At 41.5% G+C, this 19347-nt stretch overlaps 1 protein-coding gene across 2 annotated transcripts in view; it reads right to left on the bottom strand.

The window, feature by feature from the left end:
- Positions 1-3740: 3740 nt before the first annotated feature.
- SUPT6H (SPT6 homolog, histone chaperone and transcription elongation factor) overlaps positions 3741-19347 on the bottom strand; it is a 44320-nt gene continuing 28713 nt past the window's right edge. For both annotated transcript variants that reach the window (XM_075196817.1, XM_075196818.1), the window contains exons 21-37: positions 16703-16838; positions 16202-16339; positions 15947-16114; positions 12956-13083; positions 12640-12847; positions 10056-10203; positions 9718-9860; positions 9500-9640; positions 9169-9364; positions 8571-8809; positions 8162-8275; positions 7558-7682; positions 7329-7441; positions 7014-7091; positions 6753-6925; positions 5479-5681; positions 3741-4789 (exon numbers count right to left, since the gene is read on the bottom strand). In XM_075196817.1, the coding sequence (XP_075052918.1) occupies positions 4603-4789; positions 5479-5681; positions 6753-6925; positions 7014-7091; positions 7329-7441; positions 7558-7682; positions 8162-8275; positions 8571-8809; positions 9169-9364; positions 9500-9640; positions 9718-9860; positions 10056-10203; positions 12640-12847; positions 12956-13083; positions 15947-16114; positions 16202-16339; positions 16703-16838 (2638 nt within the window). In that variant the 3' untranslated portion in view covers positions 3741-4602. The remainder of the gene's footprint in view (positions 4790-5478; positions 5682-6752; positions 6926-7013; positions 7092-7328; positions 7442-7557; positions 7683-8161; positions 8276-8570; positions 8810-9168; positions 9365-9499; positions 9641-9717; positions 9861-10055; positions 10204-12639; positions 12848-12955; positions 13084-15946; positions 16115-16201; positions 16340-16702; positions 16839-19347) is intronic.

The following is a 19347-nucleotide window of genomic DNA, read 5'->3' as shown; positions in this document are numbered from 1 at the left end:
TACTGTGCCTTCATTCACATAGTTTGTAAGGCATCTCCCTTTCTCCAATATATCTTCTGCTCTCTGGGATTCCAGCTTACATGCACTGCATATATAACAAGCAGTGACATTAGAATGTTCAGAGCAGCAGTATAGAGAAAGCCCAATACAAGGCTCTAGCCCGTAACAGAACAGTGAGTTATAACACTGCATGTGAGAAGTAATTCCTGGGAACTAGCACAGGAAAGCTGAATGTTACTTTCAGGGGGGAGCAGAGAAGAGGGGACATGGTCCTGCCACCAGGCACATTTTTTTTTTAGTCATTTAAGTTGTAGCCTGCCTCATTACAAGTTACTCTTTTCTTTGCCAGCCATTTTAGGCTAATAAAGGTTTCAGCTGTGTTCTCTGAAGGGCAAAACAAAGATCTCTAAAGTCAATGCTCTGTCATTGTCAATTTACAGTCCATGATCACTGCTTGACTTGACATCTCGCTCACTAGAGAAATCATCTCACTAGTTTGAGGGTCAACTAAGTACCTGAAATTTACAAACACCTAGCCCCCATTCAGGGAACTACCTCTCTTCTTGTCTGCACACATGAATAAAAAGTCCTTGCAAAGCTGGGATTCACTGTTGTATCTGTAGTACAAGGTTCTCATGAGCTCCTATCTTGCACAAACCACTCTAGGTGAATAGACCACCCATCCGTCTCCAACTTGTCTGGCTTGAGGCCCTCACCTGGCTGTCTTGCGATCTCTCCAGAGTCATCTCCTCATACCACCTGCTTCTGGTAGGATACACAATGGCCTTGCATGGATCTCTATACAGAGTTCCTCCCCGAACCTCTGTTTGGCAGATTCCAGTCTCCTGGGATCTCTTGTTCATCTCCAATTGGTCCTCTCAGCTTTCCTGCCTCCTGTGTCTTTCTTTTTATTTTTACCTCAGGGACTTTGCATGTCAGTAGTATATCAACTTAGCCCAATTGTTGACATCAGTATGCCTTCAATCTAAACTTGATGCCTTTACCCTTCTTGATTAGTGCCATGCGAGGACCTGTAAAATTCAGCTCAGAAGCTGCTTTTATATTTACTTTACTGCCCATAACAGTCTTTTTACATCAGTTTGATGGGACACTTTCCACCGGTGTTCTCTATTTCACTCTGATGTTCCTTTATGCATTCTCCTAATGTCTCCATTTCTTGCTTTACTACTTACTAGTTACTGAAATGCATGGAGCGGTGCTCCGTTTAGTTCTATGGGTGTAAGTGCTGCTTACAGCACTTACCCCGTCCTAAGTAAAAATAAACAATAATAAGAATAAATAAAAGAAAATCTATTTTAACTAACAGCAAGTACTGCAGAGCAGTACTGAGAACAGCCCAACTCCTTGGGCACTTAAATAACACTGAGGAGCTTCAGGGGTTGCAGAGGGGAGGCGCTTCTGTCAACGGTTACATTAACAGTTTAACTATTTAAGTGCCAACTCCATGTGCCCTCATACAAGCCCATGGTAGCAGTGTCCCCCAGATTGGATGAAAGAGAAACAATTTCTTGCGCTCAGCTATAATGATACTAGTTTTGTCCTCTTTTAGTGCAGCTTCTTTCAATACATCATATAATCTTCCAAGGCACTTAGCAATAATTACTAAATGTATGTCCTCCTCTTGCTCATGTTTTACGTGGACTAAACACAATTTGCACAGGTGACTTTTTGTCGTCCTTTATTAATGCTTAAACAGCAGTAAACTTTATCGTCGTAAACACTTTCCATCCAGCTTTACTGATCTAGCCAGTGTACAACAAACACTCGTCACAGTAACTTCTCTTTGCACAGGTTCTGACCCACACCCTACTCAATTCAGATTCACACATCATCGAGACAGCAAAAATTATAATTGGGTTTTCTCAATTAATCCCTTGTCAACTGGTAACTTTCTTACATCATAGCATTAACGCAGCCTATTCTACGAAAGCCATTCCACATTTTCACTTTCACCACTTATATAACATACTTTCTGTGTAGCAAAACAGCAATCGTTTAACTGCAAGTGAACAGCTTTGTAGACCTATTTACTCCATGTGGTCTCGCCAAATACAAAAGTGTCCATTGAGACTGGTAATTTAACACTTTTCCTTTCTGCTTAAACTTTGCGCCACCTTTTAAATCTTCACATATGCAAAAATGGGATTTTTATACTTCTGTTCAATACTTTCCTCATTGGGGGACATTGGGTCATGGGGAGAGAGAGCCTTCATCAGGACACCTGCAATTTAAATAAAACTTCTCAAGTCTCTCCCTCCTCTGCATCACCATCCAGCAGGGAACTCCATTTTTCTATGAAAAAAAAAAGATCCCTAAAAAGGACAGCACCATAGAGAAACAAAGCCAAGACACACAAACAGCATCACCACTGAAAAAAAACCCACTCAACTTTGGCAACTCTTTAACAGGAGAACTAGAGCATAAATGAGTGGGTGCTCAGTGTCCTCCACAACCCCATGGTAAGCAGTGTCCCCCAGACTGGATGACAGAGAAATCCTGTTTTCTCATTCATCCAATTAGGGGGTCAATAGACCATAGGGATGTCACCTTCTGACTAAAACTAGGGTCTTTAGACACAAAAACATTTAACTGTTTGTTAAAGTATGAACCAAGGACCATGTGGCTGTCCAAAACAGCTGTACAGCCAAGCCCGTGCCTTGCCGCCCACAAAGTTCTCACGCATCTTATAGACTGAGGGTCCACTTTATAAAGGAATAGGTTTCCCAGCTTCAATGTAAGTGTGATGAACATAGAAGTGATCCATCTGGCTAGTCTGCTTAGACACTGGCCAACCTCTTTTAGAAGTATCGTAGAGGACCAGAAAGATCATCAGTCTTCCTACAGTCTAGTATTCTTCTAACATATATATTTTAATGTACTGAAAACATGCAGCAATTGAGGAGCTCATTTTTCCTCCGAGAACGTATTCGGATTCAAAGCCTTAGGATGAAAGAATGGTTTTGTACGGAGAATGGTACTATTCTCATGAAAATCAGATAGGGAGATCTGTTAGAAAACTTCTTATAATTTCTTCAACTGGCACACTGTTAAAACCAGTCATGGTAAACCCTGGAAACCTGTCCCCCTGGGTTAGTTAGGGGAAGAGGTCATGATGGACCCACCAACAAGAATGTCTGTGTACCATGACGGTCTTGGCCAGTCCAGTGCCACCTTCTCATCTTTTTGAGAGGGTATGGTAGCATCTTAATCATCAGACATAAGTAAACCAGAAGAAAGTCCCATGGAACTATCATGATATCTACAAGAAACGTCTGCAGATCTGTGGTCTTTAAATGAAGTCGCTCCATCTTGTGGTTCTGCCTAGACACCCGCATGTCAATGTTTGGGCGACCCCATCTGTCCACAACCTGCTTGAAGATGACAAGGCTGAGAGAACTCTCTGCTGAATGCAGGGCTTGCCCGCATAGATAAATCAGCCAGTTTCCACCTGAGATTGTAGCCTCCTGAAAGTCACACCACAGAGCACATGAAACTATTGTTGCTGGTTGCCAGCTAATCCCTATTGCTGTGATTTTATAAATACATAATGGCAGGAGAGCAGTTTTCTTTAAGCAACCATTTAGTGGCAGATGTATGGCTCCCTATTTATATAGAAGTTTTGGCATTTTCATTTGCATAAACCAGTGAGATATAACCTCTCAATCCTCTTAAGAAAACATAACACATTTAGAAGCACAAAAAACCACAAATTAGAAGGGTTTGTTACAGACTATTTATTTTCCTGCTGAAGAAAAAAAAAAGAAAAAAAATACATCTGTAAGGCGCAGAAGAAATCCGAGACCCCTCCACACTGCAATGGAAAAGATAAAAAAAAATGCTAACTTTGCCACCTATGTATGTAATGAGTGAGCACATAGCCACAAATGTACTGCTAGCTGCACTTTGCAGTGAGTAGCGGAATCAGCGCAAAGAAAAAAATAAATAAATACATTTACCAAACATTTCCAACCAGAGAATAAGTTTGCTACTGTATGAAGCATGTTCTTTTTAAGTCTAGATGTTCTTGAACAGTAATGCATAGGCAGAGTGGCCTAGAACAGTTGCCTCTGGCAGATTATGTGTTTCCTAATGATATTTCACATCAGCCCTTATTTCCACGTGTCCTTATAAACTGGTTCCAACAGCTCTGTTCGTTCAGCACATTCAGGAGACAGGCGAGATCTTTGCTTCAGACCTCTCTCATTATTTTGCATTCTTTGGCCGAATTTGCAATTAAAATAAAAGTAAAGCCCATTCTATGTTTAAAACATAGGTCATAAAAACAGGTTGCATTTTTACCCTTTACTTCCCCGTCTTGAATGTAAAAGAATATTTTAATACGAAAACAATATGATATTGAGGCATGGTGCTAGAGAAGTGACTTCTCAAGTACTCATCAAGTAAATACAGGCTGCACACGGAAGGGTCCAATTCTCTCATGTATGACAGTGCACACTTTGGCCCTTTAAACAATCATGCTCCACTGCGAGCTAGGAAACCATTTCATACAATTATCAACATTGGGAAAGTGAGTGTTCCATCTGTCCACTGAAAGTTTATTTCACCACACGCGCCACGTGTTCATCGGTCCATTTCATCAAGTAGTGGTGTGGCGTCCCCTGCTACGGACATGGGTGTACTTTCTATCATAGGACTTGGAGAGGGACGGGGGGTTAAGCGTTGCTTCTGTTTCCGCCTTTCTGCCTCCTTTTCATGCAGCCACTGCTCTGCCATTTTGCCCCAGTCGATGGCGGCATGACTGTTGCTTCTGGTTAAAAAGTGGATTAAAAAAAAAAAAGAAGGTATTAGTACCGATATGTACAGAACTAAGAATAGTTAGCACATCTTACCCAACATCAAGCGTAACACAATATAATTCTGATAGTTAATAGTGTCAAACAGTTGTAACTTGAAAAATAAACTAGAAAGGAGGTTGTACTGTATATACAAAAAGTCCAAATTAAGTAATATTTACTGTAATACAGATAAACAATTACAATTACCCTTTAAGGCAGCATTGGGCCTTTACCTGTGGCACCCCAGTTGGCTGCTCTCGATCTTATTGGACGGGGGCATCCGAATTCCACGTCATGTGACTGCCTCTGCACGGTGCAGAGAGTTCACGCTGCAACCCGGAGAAGGGAGTACAATTTACTCTCCCTCTTTCCTCTGTGCGGCTCCTTTGAAGGCGGGAGGGGGGGGGGGGGGGGGGGCGACCCACATGCCCTCCCCTCCTCTTTCACATTGCCTAGACCTGCTTTAAGTCACCCAAATCATACCAAATTTCTTATGGTGGATCATTATCACCAAAAAAAAACCCAATATGAATTACACATACTGTAATTTCCTAGACCGATCAAGGCCAATATATAACGATCATTAGGAGAAACAATGTGTGCAAGGCTTGTTATATAAGACTTCTGATCTCATTATCTGCATTACAGAAGTTGTACTTACTTGGACTGCTGTCTGTGCCGGGAACTGGAGCTGGAAGAGCTTTGTGAATGGGAGGATTGTGGAGTAGGTGCTGGGGTGGGTGTGGCACTTGGCGCCAGCTGATGGTACTGTGGTGTTGTCATAGGCTGACTGGGGGTGGCATAGGAATAGCTTGGGGTCATCAGAGGGGTAGCCACAGGCTGCTGAGCCGGAGTTGTGAATACCTGGTACACAAAATAAAATCACATTGGTCAATACACTAAAAGACAGACATTCTCACACAATAATGTCACATGGGCATAGATATTCAAGACTGATGGTTAACATAAATATGGTAATGGGCTAAATAATAAATATTTTCACTGAAATACTAAACTTGTGCAAGAAAAAGAGAAACAAACTGATCAGACCTTAACATACTAAATAAGAAGGTAGAGATATCAGACAACCAAGTGCAAACAAAAGGCTCAACATTAGCCCATCCCCATCAATAGATGTAGATGTGCAATAAGATAGAAATGCTTTCATGTTCGCTCAAAATCTGTAGCATGAAAACAGACGAAACGTGACATGATATAGAAGTCTTATCTTTGTTAGGTTAGTAAATTAGTGTTGTGAGATCAGTATTACAGTTATTAAAGCTTATTATTGCTGCAATGCTGGGTTAACCTGTTGTGACTATACTCATACCTTTGAGGAGTGGTATGAGATTTGGAGATAGTGGCATCTCTAACATACCATCTATAAATCTATGTACTGTGTCCTATTCCTGATGCTCTGAAATGTCACCTATAAATAGCCCTCCTTTCTTATAAAAGGTTGCTCAGAGATTAGGTGATAAGTGGAATAAAGGCTAGATTAGTATTTGGTGCTAGGACTATAGCAGTTTGTTGAGAATCAATGCAAATGTTCTCATTGTCAGACAGGACAGTTTCCAGTACTTGCATGTTCCCGTCTGGGAGGGACCTCAGTGCCTTCTCAGATTTCCTGTTCAGTCCCATACTTCTGAGTGTACCCTTCTGCAGGGACAACTTTGGTATGTCCCCAGTGTCCCCCACATTTTTATGCTAATTTGAAGAAAATAAACTCCTTACACAGAAATAAGTTACACTCCCTGTTAAGTCAACCTACTTAACGGGATATTTTTTATGTTGAACTTCAGAAGCCAATCAACCTCAAAGCATTATGGGTACATAGAACACAAATGCTGCAGAGCCTGGCACGGCATGCTGGGAATTGCAGCTCCATATAAACCAGCAATTGAGACTGGCCTATTTAAGGAGAGAGATACTTACATGATATGCACTACTGCCGCCTCCACTACCCCCACCATAACCGTACTGGCTGGATGCCCACTGAGCAGGTGTAGCATTGGGATTCTGCCCATGTTGTCCAGTAACTGCAGCAATAGCATTAAACATCTGTGAGGTCATGTTTTGTGGCAGAGCGTTGACAGCGCGGGTCAGATCTGCAAAGCACAACAACAACAAAAAAAGTTAGCACCACTTGCCAAGAATGAAACGGCTTTAAATCGGGTAAATAAATATGGTTCTTACCAGCAAGGTTGATATTGGCAGGTGTGGCACTCATAGAGGCCGGAGTCCTAGTTCTGCTACTGCTGCTTGGGGTGATACCTGTCAGACGCAGAAAAATTGACATTTAATCATAAGTTTTCTTGCTAGTACAGAGCAACTGTGGCTCTACAGGGCTTGTGTAATGTAATGTTCCATAACAACAAGATATCCGTTTTCATTGTTAAAACTGTGCTGTAGAAATGCAGGATTGACTTGAGCATCTCAGTCTCGAAATCCTTGTTTTACGTAGAAAAATATACTTGGAATAAGGAAAGACAACATAAATAGGTAACTCACCAGGTACTGGGTCCTGGTAGTGATCTTTAAACCACCGGAAAAGTCCATTGACTGTAGGGAATATTTGTCCCCTATATCTGAAGCCTTCTGGTGTTACAGTAACATACTCCACTCTATGAAATAAGACATTGGAAGAATGTGAACTGCCTGACAGTACATGAAACCAGTCCTTATTGCTCATATATAACCCTCTGATTACTAGGGGTCTTCAGACATCAGGGAACTTTACCTTGGTTTAGCTCTAGGCTGATATCCTAGTAGGAATTTCCCAGGGAGTTCCTTACTGGCAGAGATGTAATATGGAATGAATGTAGGCTTTTCCTTCTTGGTTTTTACTAAGAGTTCTTCAAGTTTCTAGATATAAACAATGAAATTAAAATGTAGGCAGTACGATTGGATATTCAACTACATGGTTATTATATAGTGCAATACTGTATAAAGAAGCAACTGCAAGAGCATCAATCACTATTTACAAATAACAATCAATTGTCCTTTTCGTTGAATAAATAGATAAATGTCTCCTGGTTATGCTGCGCAGAAACCATTTCCAGTCGTTTAAATGTACAGAGACTGACTTATCGTGACATGTGCTTCATTCCATAGACTGCAATAGGGTCAGCTTGCTATATGCAGTGTCATACAATTACACCAGTAATGTTCTGTATCCAAACTTATTACTGCGTGTACTGGAAGCTTGAGAATCAAAACCAAACAAACAAGGTTAAGCAACAGAGCCATAGTCTTTTTAACAAAGCTGGGAGTTATTTAAACGTTTTGCATAGCATGTAGTTGGACAGACCTGTTTTTTTACAAACATTAAATTATCCTCTCACCTTTTTGTCTCCACAATTACAGTCTTGATAGTACTTGTGGTTGACTAGATCTCTTGCAAAAGAAGCCATAGGTTGTACAAAACGGGCAATAATTTCATCCAGGTCCTCAAATTCCTACATTAAGACAAGAAAATGAACAATTGTCAAGGAACATGACAACAATCCCAATAGGAAAGACAAAGCACTTTTATAACACTCTAGTTTTACCACCATGTGATACTCTCAATCTGTTAATATGATGAAATGAGTGTGACAATGGAGAGAGCAGTCAGGTCTTTTCTTGTACAGCAAAAGCTTTATTTTGGGACTAAATCAGAATGATTGCTGTGACTTACATCTCCTCATAACCGTTAATGAATTCAAATTTGACAACTCTATCCTAAGTACGTGTTCTGTAATTTTACAATACCTCATTGCCGATCCAGAGTGTGGAGCCCAGGCTGAAGGCATTCTCCTTCCCCTCCTCTCGCACATCCACATGCTGGTAGATACCTTCGCTGACCTTCCATGTGACTGTTAAATGGTTTTCACCTTTACTACTTGGCCGGATGATGACATCTCCCTGATCCATTGTCTCCATCATCTTCTCTGCTTGCTTGAAATTAATATTGTGGAAAGAAGGATGTGCGATGACCCGCTTTATGTAAGCTGCAAGATATCAATCCAAATGTTTTATGGTTATTAGTAAGGATTTCTAGGAGCTTTAACAACTTGCTGTTTGAAGAACCTGTAACCTTGAAACTTGCATTTAGTACAGCAAGGGTGACCCCACTGCAAGCTTCTTCTCTAGTATCTTCAATAATCACCTATTATAATACATGGTCATAGTTTCTCTCTACTTTAGTACATCATATCTACCGCTACAGGTTACTTTCCTTTAAAGAAAAAAAGCCTCACAGCAATAGTATATAACAAATGGGCAAGAAAGCCTTCAGTGACTTAGAATCAGGCTTCCACATCCACCTATTCAAATTTACGCACAAGGAAAACAAAATTTAAATACTTACTCGTCCGCTGTTGCTTCTTCTTAAATTCTTCGTCTTGTTTGTGATGTGCAGATTCTGTATCAAAATCATAATATGTGTCTTTTGGTAACTTCCACTCATTGTTTTTGTCCATCAGATCAGACGTCCGGCAAGTCATGTCTACACTGAACTTCTCAATGTTGATTTTCATTATTCGACAATGGACTGTCATGCCCTCCTATCGAGGAGAGAAGATTGGTCTATTAGCGGTGTTCCATAATTCTATTCAACATAACCAGTCACAACATTTGTTTCTACAATACCACTTCTCAGAAAAAAGTAACAGGTATGAACTACCATATCTCATACAAACCTTTACTCGTTCTTCAGGGCGCTTCACTGATTTATCACTGATGAACTTGGTTGGGATGAAGCCAGACACTCCATTGTCGAGCCTGGTTTTCACACCGATAGCTTGTCCAGGACAGGAGCCACTGTCAAAATGATTCCACACCTAAAGCAGAGTGGACAAGCAGTTATCTCACTGCATACAGGGCAAAGAAAGCAGCTTTGTGTTTCAGAGCTATTTACCTCACTGAGCTCTGGGAAGTTATCCTGCTGACAAAATGGACATTGCCAAAGTCCTGTTTCATCATTCCGGATAGCCTGATCATAACTTTCTCCCTGGGGTCGTCTGTGCGCAATTCCTACCACATTACAGGTGACCAATTTACCTAGCAAAATATAAAAGGCAATGAATGTGGTTCACAATCCATGAAACTCAATACTGTAAAATTGAAGATCAGGTGGGAATATTAATGAGAGCTAAACCCACAGTGTGTTTCCCAAAAAGGACATACAGGCAACATGTCTTAATAACGCAAACTGTATTAAAAAATATAAATAAATAAAATAAAGATCTAAATTACCTATATAGAATGTCTCTGGAGTTTCCCTGGTCAGAATATTAAAGACCTCTTCAGGGTTAGCTGACCGGTAAAGTGTCCTAAGGTCTTTGTATCTGCAGCTGAGCTCAGCACGAATATCATACAGTGTGATATGTTTATCTCCATAACCCTGTAAGAAAGATAAAAGCATTGGAGCATTATTTAGCTACATACAAAATGCATATTTTACCTACTACCAATTGTAAAGCAATGCACAGTATGCTGGGACTATATAAATAAATGTTAATAAATACTATGTAGTGGGGAGCAAGGGTATACAGAATAATATAGCCTAAAGCACATGGTAAGACTCAGGAAAATTTGCCAATAGGATTGTAAACTCTCAGAGATGGTTCAGTTTACAACTAGGAAAAGGGACCAAAGAACCAGCACCTCTAAGCAAAAAGGACAAAATAATAAATATTTTAACATACCAAAAAAAAACCAGGATTTTTATATTAATTTTAACACCTCCTCTTCTATACCCTCATATCCTGCTTGGAATTGTTATTTTCTAACCAAGCAGTAAGGTACAGAACAAGGAAGAACCGAACGAGATAAAAAGAAAAAAAAACGAGGTTCTCAAACCACAAACAAGTTTAAAACTTAAACAAAGAGAGCAAAAAAAGAGTAAAAAAGTGTTGCCCAGTACTCCCCAGTGCATGCATGCATAATATATATCTCATATGTGTCACAACTGTCCAACCCTAAAGATGAAGGGGTGCTCAGGTGACTGTGTGACCTGGTTGATCACACGATGGTGTGACTTTTTCCAATTCAATTTAAGTTGGATCTGAAACTCCCTTGAGTGGAACCATGCAAACTGTTCCATCTCGAAGTTTATGCAAAAATTAACAGATGTCCATCTGCAAGGTAACAGAGACCTTACTAGTCCCTGTAATAAAAAAATCTTGTCTTCCGCCAAGAATGAGCTCAACTGCCGGGCGTTGAACTGCAGCCCCACGAATACCATCCGCAGGGAAAATGCTGTATATTTTGTAGTTGAAAATCCATAGATGACATTCTAACTTCTGGATCAACTCATGCACATGGGCCTAAAGAAAGGTCAGAGATCACACCTTGATAGGCAGATCGTTCAGGTAGGGAATAATAGTCACCCCCCTGGATTTCAGAAAAATAGCCATAACAGCCATGATCATTGTGAACACACTTACTTTGCACTATTACTATTATGAAAGTTAGAGCATGAATGTGAAAATAATGCGTCTTAATGGCAAATCTGAGCAAGTACTGGTGTCTTTCCCAGATTGTAAAATGCAAGAAAGCATCCTTGATGTTCATAGACGCCATGAACACACTCTGTATCATGCTGTTTATGATAGACCTTAAGGATTCCACGTTGAACCTATCCACCCGAAGCTGTGTGTTTAGGGTCTTATGTTAAAAATGGTTTGAAAGGATCCATCTGGTTTCTGGACTAAGATTTAAGTAGAATTCCAACCCCCTCTGCCCTTCCGGGACTGTAATTACTACACTGCAGAAACTGAATGAAAAGTTTTCAAAAGGGCAAAACTTTTTTTTTTTTTTTAATCTCCAGGAAAGGCTAGAGGTGAAAAACCATCTGGGTAGGGACTTCAGAGCATATGATTTCTTCCCCATTTACGATTCCTCTCACCCAGTGCATCTGAGGTAGAGTTGAACTACCAGTCATGGAAGAGAAAAAGATGGGCACTAACCACCATGGGAGTTCCTGGGCTGGCAGCTTACATGTCATGCTTCCTTAGCCGCCAAAGCCCCCTTAACAAGGTCCTGCACGAATTTGCCAGGTATGGTGCCAAAGCCAGCTCATCTGGTGAGTTAGCTGTGGAGCCAAACGTTCTATGGCTGAACACCCCAGAGAGAGTAGGGTCGCTTCCCAAGGCTCCTGAAGAGAACGGTTGACTCCTGCTCTCCCCCCAGGGAGGTGAGGCTAGCTGCATAAGCTCAGCAATGGACTAGGCATAAGATCTCAGGCAAGTACAACCACAGGCCATCTGCCTCACATGCTATGCATAAGGCATCAGTACCCGATCACACAATAGGGAATTTGGAACAAGTAAAGATATCTTACTAAAGTCTCCCCTCTAGGCTTAGCCTTGGAGGTACTCACTTTATCAGAAAAGACAAGATGAATGTGAACCACACAGAGACATCCCACTAATAAACACCCACCAGCCACACTACTTCCCTGCAGAGTTGCAGAAGGTAAAAGGAGAGCAGGAGAGGTGCAGGCAGTGCTTTGACAGGCTTTCCGCAGTGAGGGCCAAGGAGGTGATGCTGGCAGATAGCGATAGCACCTCCTCCAAGACCCAGCACAAAAGGAATGGATACTGTCCAGTAGCCTCCTATGCCTAGCGAAGGACTGAAGAAAACTGGGACAAAAAGAGAGTCACACCAAAACAGAAACTGACCATCCAATATCAACCTTCCCTGCAATCTAATGTTAAGTAGTGGAAAAGATTTTAGTCATCATTAGTTTTATTTCGTCAGATGCTAATGGACAAAAAATAAAAAATAATGACATTTTATATCATTGTGAAGAAATTACAGCATCTAACAGACAAACCTGTCTCTCAAGTTCTTCTGCAAAGGCATCCAAGTCAAGGTCTTTCAGTCTCTCTGGATTTTCGAGAATCTCCTCTAGAGCCCCTGCAGGGTTGGCATCTTCAGCGGACTCGTCATACTCCAAAGCATCTACTGCCATTTTACGAGCCCACTCGTATGTTTCAGGATGCACCCGAGAGCCGTCCAGAACTTCAATATAGGAATCCGTACTAGAAAGCATAAAACCAGCACCAGTAAGATGGAGGCAAGAATAAACACAAGTCTGTCCTTTACTTTACAACTTCAATACACAGGCTAAACAAACATTAAACACTGACCTATCACCAAGAGAGTTGGTGTCTATCTTAATGAAGCCAGCACAGTTAATGAAGACTTTGGGACCCATGTGACACATAGTGACTAACTGGGTGCGATTTTCCAGACGTGTATTGTTCTGTTTAAGAACCTGTGAAGCAAACAAAGGACATTAAGTTTGTTATAAACTTGTGAACTAAATTACATAAAAATAATCAGACTACAACATATAAAAAATGAAAGAAATTCGCCCGCTTTTCTTTGAGTACTTCCAGGTCCGACACTTCGCTATGTCCTTGCCTGCCTCTGACACTCTTAGGCCCCTCACTCCCTTTGAGTACATGTGTTTGCATTCCCCACTCACCAAAGGGATGGTATCGAGGATTTATAACTGGCTAATAGAGATATCCTTTGACACTCCAGGACGCCATGAACGTGAATGGGAGAGCGATCTGGGACCCCCTCCGAATGAGTCTTGTTGGGAGGAGGTCAGAGAGGGGATTGCCAAGAGCTCAATATCCACACTTATTAAAGAAACTGCATACAAGCTGTACTATAGGTGGTACTATACCCCAGATAGGTTGTCTAGAATGTTTCCCACTGCTACTCCGAGCTGTTGGCGGGAATGTGGTCAGAGAGGCACGATGCTTCATATATGGTGGACCTGTCCCCGTATAATCCCTTATTGGAACATGGTCCTTGCACTTATTAATTCCGTATCTGAACAACAGATCACTAAGGATCCCTGGTCGTTCCTTCTCTCTCGTCCTATCCCTGATGAGACCCCCCCTTCCAACAAGCTGATATCCCACATACTAGCTGCTGCCAAATCCCTAATAGCTAAACACTGGAAAGATCCTAACCTTCCCTCTATGCAGTCCTTACGGAACTACATCTGGCATATCGCAAGCATGGAGAGTATTACATGCTACCTTCACGATAAATCTTACAACTTTGACAAGGTTTGGGCCCCGTGGTTTCTCCAGCAAAGCCGTAGCTGTTTACCCCCTTTGGCTCTCTCATCCTCTAATGGTACATAAACTCTGGGCCGTCTCCGGATCCTCCAGGTTGGTCGTCGTGCGCCATGGGTAAGAGATCCATATATCTTGCCGTCTACTTTTTATTTTCTTATTTATTTTATAGGTCGTTATTCTGTAAATATGTTGCTTACAACCTCCTTTGTAATAGGTATGGTGATATACGTGCCTGTCCTGCCAATACCAGTTTATATTTATTGTATTAATTAGTTTTATTTTATCTTGGGACACTGTGCTGTTTTACTTATGTTTATTATGTTGTTGGTTTTAGACTGAATAGGTATCTATGTACTATTATTTTAATCCTGTAAATTAATTGTGTATTTTAGATCTTTATATACTTGTTTACTGATTTATATTGTATTTTACTGAATAAATTGTGATTATCCTACCCAAACCACCATCTGCAGGGTTTTGCATTCACACTTCAATTTATAATACAGCTGCCCATAAACCTTGACAATGAGCGCATTACCATTACCAATCTTATCGTATTTGAAGGGAGGGATACCCTTGGTTAGTGCAGCTCTTGCACCACTGGAGAGAGCGTGGTCCCCTACTAATTTCCACGCTGGGCACTTAAACTAAACTGAAGCCTAAATAGGAATGGGGGTATAGAGGTGGAAGAGCTAGTGCTAACTAACAACTTTCTTAAAGTACCACACGCCTATCTCACCTACACTATATCCCAATGTCCCCGGTGTCCCCCAATAGGATGTGAGAGAAACCATAAAATCTGGTAAATGAATGGACTGTGGACCAGGTGGATACTTGGCCAAGGCTGCATGTCTCACCACCCAGGAAGCACTCACTGGTCTGATAGAGTAAGAAGAGATATTTTCTGGAACAGATTATCCTGAGCTCATGTAAGGCTGATAAATAACTGCTCCAATCCACCTGGCAATGTTTAGTTTCATCACTGGCCAATCTCTCTACTAAGTGTCGTAAAGGACTAGAAGATTATCCGTCATCCGCAAACCTAAAGTTTCTTGCAAACAGATCTATATAGGAAAGTCTAAGCCTTACTGAGATGGAATCCAGGAGTGGAGTGACAGGCTGTCCACCCTGAGCTATGTGTCAGATTCTTGCAGGCTTTTCCTCTTTAGTGAGGTAAAGCCTGGGGTGAGGAGGAGGTGCCCTGAGCTGTGGACTGCACCTTCCCCACACAGTCCATTACAGCTATGGCTGCACTTTAATGAACAGCTCCCATCCTTCCATGCTATCCCTTGCAGGAACTGCCCTTTCAGTAGCGGTTGCTGCATGACCTAATCCGGAACTACAAGTGTCCTGCTTCAGAATCAAGCCTGGAACTGAAATCCGCCCTTATCCTTTTAAGGAATAAGGGGATTCAGAGGCAAAAAACCTTCATTAGGCTCCAGAAAGTGGCTGTGATGTGCTAGCTTAGTGGACTGCCCAACCTAGCGCTGTACCCAGGTCCCAGCGTCATCATTCTAGTAGACTGGGAAAGCCGCCAAAGCCCTACTCAATGACAAATGGGAAAGTAGTGGCTGAGACACCGGACTCTGTTCTGCCTCAGCCTCAAACACCTTTCTACACTCCAGTGCTGGGAAACTGTAACCACTGCATAATAGCATGGATAAAATAAAAATTCCCTAAATGAAAATGAAACAGAAAATTATTAATTTAAACCCATTGCCTGTGCACAAGCTCCCAAACTCCAGGGTATATAACTTAAAACTGAAAAGCCACATGTGAGGTGTTCTAAACGGTAGGAGCTTCTGAATCTGTGCAGTTTAACTTCTAAGTGCCCAACTCCAGCCTCTACACCCCATGGTAGCAGCGTGCCCCAAAAAGGAAGAAAGAGAAACATTGATTATTGCTATTTCAACAGAAAAGTATCTTTTAATTGAGATGTAGTCATATGCTAATTGAACATCTACTGGAACATCTAAATCAGACATTGTTTTACCAACACTTTCTCTCAATCTTGAGTTTAACTTAAAGTGTGGTACTTGCCTTCAGCAGGTGAGCGCCTTTACGTGGTCCGAGTCCACACACATACTGGATGAGGGACTGTGTGTATGGATGAGCAATTGCCCTATTGACATCCACTCCCACCTCATTTACTCGGTTAATGAACTCGTAATACAGGGCATTCAGCAGTTCCTCTTTCACTACATGTTCCTAGAGAGAGAAAAAAGGTAACAAAACTATTACAACATAGAAAGGCTAAAAACGGCATTCAGTGAGAGTGTAGAGGTAGATATGTACCTGTAACGGGTGCAGTTTCAGACACAAGATGTCATCATCAGAGCTGCAGACTTGAGAAAATTCAATCAAAGGGTCCTGGATCCGCCGAGCAATGGAGACTGCCTGACGTAACACTGGCGGATAATCTCGAAAGTCACTCTGTGACATAAAATTGTTAAATAAAAAAGGTTATCAAATGGACTCAACTACTGAAGTTAAAAGCTGGTGATTATTTCTAGATTAAAACGGCAAAAGAAAAAAAAGAGTATGAAATGCAACATGGAAAGGTTACTACCTCTTGAATGCTTGATTAACAAATTTATCATACAAATGTACTAGTAAGGACCCAGCTTTTATAAATCCAGGGTAGGGAAAATGCTTAAGGTACAACACAAACATATAGCACCCTGCTTGTAGTAACATTTTGCTACACTTCAGAAGCAATATCCTCAATAGCAATACAAAGTGCAGCATTTACTTTTTTATCTAGATGACTTATAATGCCTCAGAGGTAATGCTTACCTCAGACTTTTTGCTGTTCATGTACAAAACTGCCAGCTCATTGTCCACCATTTCTACCCCAATGGAAGACATCTGCTGTCCTTGCTCAAGGTCATGCACGATACGCTTAACATCTTCAATCATCATTTGTGCATCCCTAGGAACACCAAGAACACATGAATGAAGACACAAACCTTACTATGCTCTCGCACAAGGAGAGAGGGGACAAGAATCATTAACAATATCTCTATTCCATCCAATTGGGGGACACTGCAACCTTGGATATAAAGGCTGATCCAGCAGTTAGGCACTTAATTTGAATCCTATCCCTTCAGGGAACTCCAGTTTAAGCCAAGTGCCTAAGGCGTATGGGTGCTTCTGCAGGGCTCTCTATGGCAGCGTGAAGGACATTTAATTAAATTTCTTTTATTTTCCAGACTGCTGGCACAGCCGCTGCTTTATAAAGCAGTGCGTGTGTGACAACAGAGCGGCTTGAAGAGGTGCTATTTCCAGCACTACTCACTGCCTCCCTCCCATTCCCATTGGGGAAATGCCCTGTGAAGAAGGGATCCAATCACTATTATCACAGGTAGTGACCGCCCCTGGCGCCATTGAGCATATATCAACAGACACTGGACCATGCTCCGGAGACGTGGCTGCAGGCGAGTGTCTTCTCACTCTCCCTCAGCTGGAAAAGACTTATTATTATACAGCAGTCAGCCCCATCAATCAAGTCCTGCACATAAGAAGAGTGCAGAAGCTCCAGTGCCAGGATGCAGGTCAGGTGAAGGCAAATTGCCTAGCACCCTAATAATGATAGATGGGGACACAGCAGAGTTGGCAGAGCCAGCCTAAGCAAAAGCGTTGGTCCAATCTATTGCTCAGCTTATACAGCCCGCTGCATTCTCCAAGGGGGTAAGTGTAGTGATCCCTCCTTCTGCTTCCCTACCTGCAATCTAAGAAAATAATCCTCTATCTCACGGGATTCTTAGCCATGGTTTTTTTTGGGCCACCTCAGGCTCAGAGCCTGGTAAACCGTTGTTCATTGTTAGGGAGGTTTTTAGCATGCACTTCAGCTCCCAAGCGCCAGAAAGCTACTCTGGTTCAGACCGGAGTTTGAATCAGAGTTTCCCACCAGGATGTCTGGTGGAGTCTGTGGAGTTAAAAATTTCTTACATGGATTGTTTTCTTTTGGCAATTTCTACAGTGAGAAGGGTTTCAGAATTAGGAACTTACTCATGAAGATCTTCATATGTTACATTTCATGAGGACTGCTGTTCTACAGAAAAAGCCCTCTTTACTACTCAAGGTGTGTCAGGGTCATCCAATAAAGAGGGGTCCCATTATTGGATGTTGTCATATCTGTGAAGATCTAGCTGAATAGAACTTTAGAGATTTGAAAGACAGATGACCATTGGTCCTTTGTAAAGTACTAATGAGAGGTCAGCCTGTGACTAAGTAGATTATTGCTAGATGGATTACATACGTAATTTGGCTGGCATATATTGTAGCAGGAAAACATAAAATTATCAGAGCACATTCTACCAGATCAGTGAGTGTCTCCTGGGTGGCACAGCACAAAGCCTCGGCTGAGCCGGGCAGCTGGATTGTCTTCGGTCTCTATAGTCACAAGACTTTTTTCAATGTTATGGCATCCAAAGAAGCTAGTTTTAGATGGAAGGTTTTGCACACAGCTACTTCAGAGTGTACCCTTGTCTATGGGCAGCTTTGGAATGTTGCAAAGTTGAAAAAGAATTAAAGCGAACACTCTATTTTTGTACTTGCGTAAAATCTTATTCCACTGAGGGACACCGCGCTCCCAACCCTTTTACGTTCTTTTTTGTTCTGTTTAATATGTCAAATATTATTTTTCCGTAAAGGAAAGTTATTATTCTCGTTTCTGTTTCATACTATCCTGTACAGTGGACTTGGTTAGTTAGTGGACATTCTATCCCGTCCAGTGCACTTGTGGGGTGGGCATTCAGAAGGGGAGGTGGAGTCTTCAGAATTTGTAAAGGTTCAAATTAAGTGCTGAAATCCTGGATTAGCCTCTATACCCAAGGTTGCAATGGAATTATAAAAAATGATTTAACATACATAAAAAGAAAAGTCCCATTTTAAAAGCATGTAATTGCAAGTTAATAAGCATATAAAAAATGAAAATAAAATTGCAGAACAAAACAAGTGGGGGCTGTAATGTATGGGAGTACTTATATAGTACAGAAGTGAAGTCAGTGTTCTCCCTAGCACCTATTTCCCGGGTGCTCCACCCGGCTGGTTTTACTTGTCACCAGGCTCTTGGTGCCCAGCAGAGTCCTACTATAATAGAATAAACCATTGTTTGTCCTATTATAACAAGTACTATGTGAGCACTGCAGCCAGCAGTGTGCGTTAGACCACTGACCACCAGCTTTACTAGTCCTGGCAGCTATGAGCAATAACCTCCAAAATGTTTCAATATTATTACACTGCCCCTAGTTGGTTACTTCCTAAGGTCACCCAGGTGGCAAAATTTTCTGGGAAGAGCACTGGAAGTAATACTTGCGCCCTCACTTATTTTGTTGGGCAAAGTGATCGTTATGCATTCTGATCATATTAAGGGGTGGAAAAAAACAAAAAGCTCAAATATTTAGAGACCTCAACGACCACATAAAAAACTGAAAATT

This window comes from Mixophyes fleayi, chromosome 2 (assembly GCF_038048845.1).
Source record: "Mixophyes fleayi isolate aMixFle1 chromosome 2, aMixFle1.hap1, whole genome shotgun sequence".
NCBI lineage: Eukaryota > Metazoa > Chordata > Amphibia > Anura > Limnodynastidae > Mixophyes > Mixophyes fleayi.
Note: the sequence above shows the minus strand (reverse complement) of the source record. Positions and strands in the feature narration are given on the sequence as shown.